Source organism: Lissotriton helveticus, chromosome 2_1 (assembly GCF_964261635.1).
Source record: "Lissotriton helveticus chromosome 2_1, aLisHel1.1, whole genome shotgun sequence".
In the NCBI taxonomy this organism is placed as follows: Eukaryota; Metazoa; Chordata; class Amphibia; order Caudata; family Salamandridae; genus Lissotriton; species Lissotriton helveticus.
Genome location: NC_136059.1, coordinates 274,791,036 through 274,803,371, shown reverse-complemented (window position 1 = coordinate 274,803,371; position 12,336 = coordinate 274,791,036). Strand labels below are relative to the sequence as shown.

The 12,336-nt window shown below is 40.4% G+C and overlaps 1 protein-coding gene across 1 annotated transcript in view; it reads right to left on the bottom strand.

The window, feature by feature from the left end:
- DCC (DCC netrin 1 receptor) overlaps positions 1-12,336 on the bottom strand; it is an 844,139-nt gene that overhangs the window by 622,726 nt on the left and 209,077 nt on the right. Inside the window, exon 3 of the mRNA XM_078677748.1 lies at positions 8,252-8,536. Coding sequence (XP_078533874.1) covers positions 8,252-8,536 — 285 coding nt within the window. The remainder of the gene's footprint in view (positions 1-8,251; positions 8,537-12,336) is intronic.

Sequence of the window (12,336 nt, the reverse complement as noted above, 5' to 3'; positions counted from 1 at the left end):
GCATAATATAAATAAGTTACGTGGTACATAATCTAGATTGTGGGTGGTATTGTCAATATAGACCCAGTACATTGTGGGTTAGAGGAAGGTCATACATGAGCAACAATCTTATTGCTTTGAACACTGTAGTTGTTGGGCAAGGTCAGCAAGATAGATCTCTTAGGGATTTGACTCAGTATTTTATATTTTTGAGTGAGCATTGATGTATCCAGGTACGTGAAAGGGCTGTAATGAACACCACACAGCCCCCACTGTATGGGGGTTCTGCTCTTCTGGTCTTCAACATGTCTGTGTAGTGTGTCTCTCTAAAGGAGCTGCAGTGTGTGGCCTGTTCTGAGCTGACACCTCGCTGGTACAGTACTGAAAAGAAACAAAATAACGGATGTATGACGGTACAACGCGTACCATCACAATGCATCCCTTTACCACGCATCCCTTACAACGCAAGTCGTTACCACGACTTGCGTTGGGGGGCGTGGATTTCGAATAGTATAATTTACTATTCTAACACCAGTCCCCGTGGACCCTAGGGAAGGTGTTTGGATAGTAAATGTACTATTTTTAATCCTTTACCGCCCTCCAGCGCAAGTCGTGGTAACGACTTGCGTTGTAAGGGATGCGTGCTAAAGGTACCGCGTTGTAAAAACTTCGTGGTAAACAATGTTTACCCAAAATAACGTATTTGTTTCTTTTCAGTCCAAGCCAGCCAGGTACCTTACCAGCTTGGGTGGTGGGCCCCTGAGAGAGTGTGTCCTCCACAGAGCACTGCACGGTTTAGAATACAGAGGCAGCACAGAACTTACTGAAGTAGAAGTAGGCTTGCCATCTTTCCCAGAGAAAAATGCCAGCCCGCTCTTCACATTTTAAGATTCTACAAAGGCATACACACAATCGTTAAGTAAAACATTATATGAAATAATCTGTATTCATTTTAACACTGCCTTTATGTCTTTGTTTACTTAAGTTATCAGTCAAGGGTAATTAGGACTACTGTAGAAAATATTGCAAAGGGTTTTCTTCTTATATTAGCATTTTACACTATGTACTGTAAAGGGGAAAACATATAAGGCCAAGACACTAAATGCTAGTCAATGTAGGTGATTTCACGGTGTTGCCATTAGATGCTCTTATGGAAACCCAGAGTTCTTTTTTCGCTCTGTCATGCTTTGAATAACTTTGAACAATGTACCATGGCAAAGTTAAAAGCAATATACACTACATATAGTTTAAAAATAACTAACAAATATATACCAATAAAAGTGCAGTACTGAAAAATGAAATTGACCAGCTTTACTGAAATATTTACAAGTGCTTCATGATTATTTTTTTAACTAAAGTAAAACCACTGCATTACATTTAAAAAAATCATTACATTTAATTGTAAAATAACCACATTAGGTTGCAGGATTCTGAACCAGGGAACTCAACTTCTCTCTTGTCAGATGCATCTGATTTGTAAACCTGGCTCTTGTTATTTTTTGCTTTTCTCATTATAGATGGACTACAAGCACCAGAATGTAATGCTTTAACTACTCATAGCTGAAATGGAAAATTGCGAGGTCTTGTCTAAGGTCTAATTTATAATTTCTAGTACAAATATGGAGCATGGAAGTCTTATCCTCCATTGTTTCCACAAAGTCCATTTGCGCTTTCATACTGGTAGCTCCCATAGCAGGAACGTACAGCAGCATTGGTTATTTCAGTTTTCAAAATAAAATCCTTTCCTCATGTATAACTAGGCAGTCAGTGATACCAAGGAAGCATCTAACAGACTGGGAGGAACGGGACTGAGCACACGATTATAGTGGGTAGTTGATGATAGTGGCAGGAGATCCTATGGGATTTATTGCTTAAAGGGGAGTCATGATATTGTGAGAGGTACAAATGAAGTCAATTTGAATTGCTAAGTAAAATTCCTGACACAATTAGGATAAGTTACCCTTAAAGGGTCCTTGAACGTGCATCAGGGAAAATTCCTGCGACGTGCGCATAAAAACTATCTGCTAGGGTCAAAGAAAATGTTTTCCCTAAGGTGTTAGTCAGAGTGTCACATGCAAGGCCTAAAAATGTCACACAATTGCTGCTGTAAACAATGAAATGTCACACCTAAGCTGACTTAAAATTGGTAGTCCTGTTTTACATAGTTAAATGTAGGCATGGTGTCATCTGCATATGCAATAAAGGAGAGGAGCGCTGTAGGGACACCGGATTAATTTTAAAACAAGGAGATGCATTGAAATGGTGACCACATCTCATACACTGAATGTGAACCCCTAAAAAAGCTATTTAATTTTTTTTACCAGGGCCATTGAATTTATGCAGCAAGGAAGGACCAAATTATGTGTCAAGAAAAGGCAAATTATGTGACATAATGTGTCACATTTTGTGATAATATTATTTTGTAATTTTGTAATTTTCTAACAAGTTAACACCTACCTGGGCAAAAGGTTTACTAAATTTGTACCAGTTTAACATAAAAATATAGCAAAAAGCAACAGGGCCTTCTACTGAACAGCAACATATGTCACTTAGATTATAGCAACTTTTTAACTGTTTGAGTTAGAAGTCAAAATCTGTAGCTTATGCAGCAGATTCTGAGTTATGTAGCAAATGCTAAATAATGTGGAAAATGACCCAGTCTGAAAATGGCATAATTCCAGTGGCCCTGTCTATTACCCGAAACAGCAATTACCCATAATACCCATGTCTGCGACGGCCATTATATAAATCTGCATTATGTTCTCTATTTTATTATTTGCGATGTTTAAGTTACCACTAGCCAGACTATCATTGGTATCCCTAGAAATTAGCTTAGGGGTAACACACACTAAGTCATGGATAAACTGGTTCTACAACTGGGCACTCAAAATTAGGTATTAAAAGGAAAGGGGAACTGAACTGTCAGTTTAATAGAATCGGAGCTCTAAAAATGTATGGTAGATTAACTTGCTATGCCAAAATACCTTTTAGTGACTAGATTTGATTTGCATCTGCACATCCCTTACAAACCTACTCCAGTATTTAGGCCTCAGTGAGGGGAACATTACCTTAGCCCCTAAAGTTACACTTTTTAAGTAAAAATATGAATAATATTATAATAACAACTATGAACTGAACTTGGTTTTCAGGGTGCCTGCATGTAGGAGATGCTCATTCCATAAGGATAACTTTTTTCTCTTTGACGCTAAACGTATCATGGAAAGTCCTGCTGATGTCATATGGATGCAGGTGGCAAAAGTGAAGTATTTTCTACAGAGTCTCTGGGGACCGTGAGGAATTAGCATTGTAGGGGGCCTCCCTCACCATTACTTGAAAGGGGGTCACTAAGGTTTTCTTATGCCACTGATGGGCGGAGGATGATCACGAGTTTCTGGCAGAATTGCTCATAATTGAATAAGGATGAGGTGAGATGGAGAGTATTGCCAATCAGTCCAGTTACCTCGATAGCCCATCCCTTATTCACAGGAGCTCTCCTCCCACCTGGCAGGAGCAAAACTGGTTCTCCCCACCACTGTGACTGGCTGATAGCGTCCTTGGAATTAATGAGAGAACTATGTGGCATCTCATAACCAGCTCGTCATGAGCACACGGCCACCGTGGCTCATGACAAGCTGAGTTTGTCACGAGCACTGGGGCTCTGTGCGTGCCCCCCCAGCACAGCATGGGGAATTAGCCCCGCGGCCAACGGGTTAAAATTATCGCCAGTTTAGCTGCAGAAAACTGCCGCTAGCACGGCGATAATGGGCTTGATAATATGCCCTGGAGAATTCCAATAGAAGCCCATGTTCACACCAGAACATGGGCTTCTATGGGAATTCACAAGGGCTTATTATCAAGCACATTATCGCCGTTTTAGCTGCAGTTTTCTGTCGATAAACCGGCAATAATTTTTAACGCCATTCTTGATAATATGCCCCAAGGTCTTTTTACATTTACTCTAGGCTGGAACAAAAACATTTTGGCACACTGTTTCAACAGCAAGCAGTGTATGAATAGTGGATTTCGCCTGTGTATGTGTGTTTGCGTGTGTGCACATGATTTTTCCAGGTCAGTATAGGAAATAACTGAATACTTTGTAAGTGTGGAGGCAGGCTGGCTGGTGCCCCCCTCTCGCTCCGAGTTTTGCCGCTGCACTTCTCCCTTGATAGAACATCAGATATGGATATTAAGACCCTAGTGGAGATTTATTTGCCTTTTGCAATGGCGTTGCGAGTGGGGGTTGTTTTGTTCTGATAAATGAAGATTTATGTTTATAGTAGCACAGTAAGATGTAATCAGGTTTTTATGCGCTGACACTGTGTAATCCGTGAGACGATGTGTTTATATTTGCATAATATTTTCCAGCATCGAATTCTGTTTTGTGTTTGTTGAAGAAATGAAGAAATCTGTGGTTACTATATTTTGTAAACTGTGAACAGCCATTATCTATCTATCTATCTATCTATCTATCTATCTATCTATCTATCTATCTATCTATCTATCTATCTATCTAACTATCTATCTATCTATCTATCTATCTATCTATCTATCTATCTATCTATCTATCTATCTACCTCTCTCTCTCTCTCTCTCTCTCTATCTATCTATCTATCTATCTATCTATCTATCTATCTATCTATCTATCTATCTATCTATCTATCTATCTATCTATCTATCTATCTATCTATCTATCTATCTATCTATCTATCTATCTATCTATCTATCTATCTATCTATCTAATCTATCTATCTATTCTATCTATCTATTCTATCTATCTATCCCACTCCCCACTCTCTCTCTGTCTCTCTGTCTCTCTACCTACCTACCTACCTGCCTGCCTGTCTGTCTGTCTGTCTGTCTGTCTATCTGTCTGTCTGTCTGTCTATCTATGTATGTATCTGTCTGTCTGTCTATCTATCTTTCTGTCTGTCTGTGAATGGCAGTGCCTGTTCACATATATTTCCATTTCTTCTACACGCGATCCATAAAGCCCAGCTCTGAAACTAAATAACTAAATAAGCTATGCATTCATTGTTCATTGAAAAAACTGTTCGACGGCTTGTTTCCCATAAACAAGGCCAGTTGAATAACGTGTAGTGACAATACAGTTTCCCCAGCAACAACAGCAACCTTTCATTTCTCTTCTATACTTTTCAGTCCCATTATCATAAAAAGAAAACTGCCCTGTTGTCGGCCATTTATGCACATTATGTGAACATCACGAAATGTTCTTTTATGTATTGATCTAAAAGAAGCCGCTGCTCAGCGCACTGTCATTTTTGTCAGCATTCTCCCTTGCATCAGAGTGCGGAAAAACAGCATGACCCCACAGATGGCAATTTAAGTAAGAACGTCTTTGGAAATGTGGCAGCATGTCTCAAAATGTGTTTCCTGCATTGCAAACTGAAGCAGAATGCACGTATGTAGGGTGCCTACTCGACCTTAGATGGAACTGTGCGCCCTTTGTGTGTCCTTTCACTGTTTGTATTTACCAGTACAGCTCCCTGCGGGTGGAAAAACATTTTACTTTAATATTGTACATTATTCATCCATCTAATAAATTCACATACTGGTAGCATGGCAGTATATATGAAATTATCAGTTAGCTTTGTGATGCAAAAAAAGTGTTTCTATCTATGATTGTCCCCCATCTGCTCAAAGGAACACATTTTACACATTGTTCAGTTTAATTCAATTAATGTATTTTTAGATTCAGACACATCCCTTGGTATGAAACGTACATTCATTTTTTATTAGCACAAATCTGAATTCAATACCGTCTGCTTTTTCGTTTAGCCGAACAGTGTCCTGAGAGAGTTCAACAATATTTCCCGTAATTTGTCGAATCTATTTTAAACCTAGCTCTGGCTAATTGTCACAGATTGGGTGTGTATCTACAGCACAACCTCGGGACACAATGGTAGCAAGTCCAAGTTATACTCTCTGAGATACCCAGTCCTTTACTTCCAACCTTACATTGACTTGCATCCAAAAAGCTTGATGATGAACCACGGCAGAGTACATTTTTGTGGGGTTATGTCAGCCTCTATGAAATGCCTGTCTTTCTTCCACATGGACTACCTTCTTGAGCATTTGAAGAAGACACTTCTACAACTAGGGACTTTTTCTGTCGTCATCTTGTAAGGAACGCCTATATATGAATTAGTTCACAGAGTGTCCAGTTCTAAGACATACTTGAACACCTGTTGGCACAGGCTGTCAACCTGTCACCTACAGGAGGAGCACAGGTTCAACTATGACCTCTGCCAGGTTCTCTTACACGTACATCTATTAATTGATTTAGGATCTATTCCCACCTCTCAATTCTCTGGTTGTGCTCTTCTGGGGATACATGAAGCACACACTACTGCCATCTCTCTAACAATCTGAAATACAACGCAACCTCCACAACAACACAAATAAGGATAACGGATGCTGGGAGTCGAGGGTTATCCTCTTCCTCCACAGAAAAAATTACTCTTTATTCCTTCGGCTTCAAAGTCAAGACGAAAGGAAAATGGTGGGTTAATCACTTTTATTTGCACAGGACACTAGTGAAGGTTTAGTAATTCCCAACCCTGATTATCAAACTTTGTGCACATTTCCACTGAAACGTCAGACAAGAAAGCCCAGGTATACAAGAAATGTCACTTTCCTCATGCAGTGACCCTCTTATGTATATTGTCTGTGAAAACGTAGGTGCAGCATATGAGCAACATTTTGACCAAACCTAATCATAAGAGTGAACATATATTTTGGTCATACCATCATACCTTGAATATGGAATCTTAAAAATCGTGGATAGTGCAGCACCTGTGCCTGTTAAATTGCCATTGTCACTAAAAGAGGAGGGGAGAGGAGTTGGCCTAATGGCTAGGGTGGTCAACCTTGAATCTGGGGAACTGGGTTCAAGTCTCAACAATGACGCTGAACGTCCTGTGAATCTGGGCAAATCACTTAATTCTCCCCGTGCCTACCAAAAATGAATGTGTCCTCATGTAATGCAACTGGTGCTATGTAAAGCGCTCTGATACCCGATTCAGGTCAAGTTCGCGCTATATAAAACTCAGTAAAAAAAATTTTTTTTAAAGCTAGACAACCTAATAATTATTAACAACATGGTGGCAATTTTATAACCTCCCAGAAATACTTCAGAGAGGGAACAATATCCAGAAACTCGCTTACTGGAATATTATGTTATACAGAGCCTTGAAAGCATATCTAGTAAAGATCAGGACCTGAAACTGTAATATCTCTCCTCTCCCACTGACCATCTAAGTTTCTCTCGTAGCCTTTTGTGAGTGTCAGAAATGTGCAATACTGGCCTGATGGAACATGGGGGCATATTTACAAGAACAGATGCATCAGATTTCTTGCGCCTGACCAAATTTCCTAATGACGCTATGTATGCACTGTATTTACAATACAGTGCTCCATGGTGCAAGAATTCACGGATCCATTAAAAAATCTGATGCATCTTTTGGCCCTAAAGTAATGCATTACTGGAATCGGTCATAAGACTGATGTAACTCCAGCAATGCGTCAGAACACAAAGGGGAGTTCCATGTTAAAAGACCTGCATCAATCCTTATGCCTGGTTTGAGAAGGTGAAGGGATTTTGACAGAGTGAAAAGCTGTAAATTTCTCTATGTCAGTTCTACGTGGCTTTTATCGTGGGAACGCCTACCTGGTATACATTTTACCTGATGAAGGTGTAATGTGACACAGACCTTTACAAACTGGCGCACTGGGCCAAATGTGTCAGTTTGTAAATATGGAGCAAGGTGGAGCACTGATTTAGCCGCCGCTGAGTTGAAAAAATGGCGCTGCATAGACATGCTCTATTGTTTATGCTGGTGATAACCATATATATTGTCCACCAAAATTGCTGCGATGTTCAAAATATTTCGAACATCGCTAATGAAATAGTTAACATGCGTCTTTTTTATTCAGCGATATTTTCCAGCCATGTGCCATACCATAGCATATAAATTACAAATTGCAAAATGAAAAAAAGTTGGCGAATATTAACTTTTCATGTCAACTGAAATCGAGGAAGTATTCAAATTAAAAGAGTGCTAAAAAAAGTGGTAGCTAGTATCAAATATTTTGCTCAAATAATTATTTTATAATAATATAAATAATAATAATAATATTTTTCATTTTTGCCACCCATCTTTTCAGTAACACAATCTAAAAAGGAAACACATGTGAATGAACAATGGCTTTTAAAGAGATAGGCACATATTTAGCTTCGTTAACCAAATATTACCTGACAAAATCCGAACCTCAGCTTCATTTCCAGTCCTTGCACTGCCAGGATTTTTTGCCAGACATCGATAGCTCCCACTGTCTCCTGCCTGAATTCTGCTGATTTGTAATGCTCCAGAGGGCAAGACAACCAATCGCGTGTCATCTGGGCTGAAGATCATATCCTCCTGGTCCTTCTGCCAGGACACAGTGGGCATCGGTTCTCCGACCACTTCACATTTCAGCAAAGCTGTGTCCCCCAAGAAGGCTGTGACTGACTCAGTCTGGGAAAGGAAACGCAATGGCCCTGCAAGTCCAAAAGGAGAAAACTCAATTAAAGGCACAGAAAAGGTTAGCTGCTTATTTTAGATCCTCATTTGAATGTGTGCCTAATCAATTTACCACTATATGAGCATACACCAGTACCTTCTTAAATAGTATGGCAGTGGAGAGACTCAGGGGCATACTATCAAGGACGGGCGATACATTATCGCCGCATTTATCGGCAGGAAACTGCCGATAAAGCGGCAATAATGGGCTTGATAATATGCTCAATGAATTCCTATCGAAACCCATGTTAGATCTGAAGACATCTAACATGGGCTTCGATAGGAATTCATAGAGCATATTATCAAGCCCATTATCAACACTTTATCGGCAGTTTCCTGCCGATAAAAGCGGCGATAATGTATCGCCCGTCCTTGATAATATGCCCCTCAAAGTTTAGTCTAAGAGAAGAGTCAAAGATTTAGTAAATTTGTACTTTCCCAGCTAACTATTAAGTTTTCGTGTTCACTCAATACTTGTGGAAATAATCAGGTTTAGATCGACCTTTGTGTGCAGATATGTATCTTTTCTAGGTACTAGAGAAAAAAAACTATATACATGCCCTTCATTAAGGAGGCCAACATTTCACCATATACAATGGGACTATGTTTTATTGGAAAGTATGAACTCGCTTGGGTCACCTTAGTTTCCTTTGTTCTGTTAAAATGGTGTGTCTTTCTTCTGCAAATGTTGCTCAACTACTAGACAAATTAGATGACGATCTGTTAGCTCTTCAGGCTGACAGCGGAGTATATGCAAATGTGAATTACTAAACAATTGTAAGGTAACAGTGGAAATGAGCATCATCCTGTATTTTGACTCAGGGGCGGAATAGTGGAGGACGATATTATCCTCAGTTTGATTCAAATTGCTCCATTGTCCTTACAGCTAGGTCTGTGCTACAGCAATACTTGAAATAGATAAATGTTTCCTAAGTGTGTCATATATATTTAACATTTATCCTCTCCAATAAAATCCTTTCTTGTAGCACTCATCTCTCATAAGTATACATTTAAATTAATTCACATTTTGTCTGCTAGTAAAGCTGGCAGTGGAATTTTATATACATTTGAATTTTGCAGGTAATTTGGCCTGAAAGGTTCGAATATACAGCCACATTAGTTTTGAAATCATGTCAGAAGAAACCTGTCTGGCTATTGTTGAGGGTAGATGGATTGCAGTATCGAGTACTGTTAGAAATGGGGTTTCAGGTTGTCTAGGGTAGGTAGCACCTAAGCCAGGCAGAACCCACCACTCCAGTCAGGGTAAGGGTGTTACAGACCCAAGATAAGTCCCAGACCCAGAGCAGTCAGGCTTCACCCAGAGGCAACGTGTAAAGCGTTTGCACAACACACACACACCAGTGACACACTACCTACACCACAATAGAGACTCTATCAAGGTTATATGAAAATATCTCCTATATTGTGTATAAAACACATACATCACAATCACATAAAGCACAATCTGTTTGCCAGCTAGGCAATTCTCATACTCATTACGTAGCATTGTAGTAAACACTTTTATGTTGCTTATATCATAAAATTGCTTCAAATGCATATAATAGGAAGGGCCTTCACAAAGAACACTTATTATACTGTTTTCCAAAGGAGAAAAATAACATTTATCACCATCATCAAGCACAATGAGTAGTGAGCGAAAATACCCGAATTACCACGTTTTAGCAACTTGGAGCCACTGACCCCTTGAGCCCACCATTTTGGTGCAATGCTGCTCTTGCTGGTTATCAGGCCACCCGCCCGTTGACCACAGCGAGCGTGGCCTCTAAAGAAGGAAATCTCCAATGAGATTCTGCAGTGGGGGAGGGTGGCGGAGGAGCTGACGCGGCCCCACTCCTTTGCTGGTGCACAGCACGTCATCCCGGTGCAGCTGGTGCGGCAGCACCAGCTGGATCCCATACTGAGCGGTGCCATGGTCGGCGAGACTTCCCCTTTCTACCCCTCCTGGACCCTCTGCAGCTTGCATGGGCTTTGCCAGGCACTGCTGGAGACCTCACCACGGTGCTGGTTCCAATGCTATGCTTGGGCACTCCTTGGTGCTTGCTCCACTGTAATCAGAGATTAGGCTCTGCACACTGCAGTTCCAACCCTTCGTCTGCCCTAGACAAGCCAGCAACTGCAGGCCAAAACAGAAGGCAGCGCTCCTCACACAGTTCTCAAGCTCTCCTAACAGGCAGGTTTACTTTGGGACACAGCAAGAATGTTGTGAAGTCTTTTGTCTTCTTGATACTTCCATCAGGAGGCAAGCACACACAAGGCCATGGTGATTCTTCATAAGCAGTATACCACAGCAGGGCAAAAAGAGTCAGTCCTTTTCCTCTGCCACAGACAGAAGCAGCAAATACAGGCTAACCCACCGTCACAAAGAAAAAGCAGCGCTCCTCACACAGCTCTTCAGCTCATCTTCTTGGCAGGGTTATCTTGGATCCACAAGTAATCTAAAGTCTTGGGGCTTTAGGTCACTACCTTATACCCCATTTTCCCATTGTTCTCTTTGTGGCAAGGGTCTCTGATCAAAGTTCAACCCCGTCCTGGCCTCCTTGGTCCAGCTTGACTGCAGGAAGTGGAGAATGCATTCTGCTAAGGAGACACAGCCTATTCAGGTGCTAGTGAAACCCCCTCCCACCAGTCTAAATTTAGACTAGGTCAATTCAGCCTGGCTATGAGTCTCCCAGGCAAGGCAGGACCAACCTCAACCCCCCTTTTGACTGTCTAGAATGAATGCACATACCCAGCTCCTGTCACTCCAAAACTAGACAGTGAATACACAAACAGGCAGAGGCACACAAAAAGCTAAAGCAAGAAAATGCCCAGTTTCTAAAAGTAAGATTACAGAGAACCCACGGATTGCGGAAAAAATGACTAAGAGATGTTTGTAAAAATACAGTAATTCAGAAGCTATGATTACGAACAGGAGCGATTAAGATCCCTTCATACCTGCCACGGCGAGCACCTACTGCCATTAGTAATTCTAAACAGCAAGTTTATAAACATACTGGCACCACAAGTCACGTTAGCCATAACGATAAACTGAAGAAGTGGTGACTGTTGGAATTAAAGGAATCTTGTTCTTCAAGATCACAACCCAATAACAATCTTCCATTTCCTTGGAGGGATGCCCTAGATCTATTTGAGAATCCAGTCACAGCCCTGAAGAGAGTCCACGTAAATAGAGTGAATTTTGAAACGTGTTGGCACTTTTTTTACCATCAGGGAAGAATTTAAATAGGAATATGTGTAGCAACTTAGGGAAATATATGTATTGAATGCTGTAACCCTTTGTTACCTGGAATACTTTTGACCCCCGTTGAGTGCTAACCTACGTCTTTCTTGAAAATTTGATTCATGGCTTACCTGTTTTTTATTTTGTGTTTTTGGACTGGAAATTATTTTAATGTATTGCTATTTGTTATTTGTCACTATGTCTCACTCTTGTTTGGTTTGATGTAATGTGAACGTTATGTGTATCTGACTTATGTCTCGAGGATTCATAAAATGAAATTATTTAAAATTAATAATTAAATGTAATAAACCAACTGACAAGTGAATTTGGTCTGAGTCTGCCTAAAAGTTAGCAGCCCACAAATGGTCAGCTAGAGGTTTCTTGATTTTTGAGCACTTTCTAAAAGTGCCATTTTCAAACACACAATTTAAAAAACACCTTCACTTAAAGTTGTGTTATTGAATTCTGTGTTCAGAGAGACTAAACTCAATTTCTCTATCTTGTCCTAATGGAAAGACACACATGTACATTTTTACA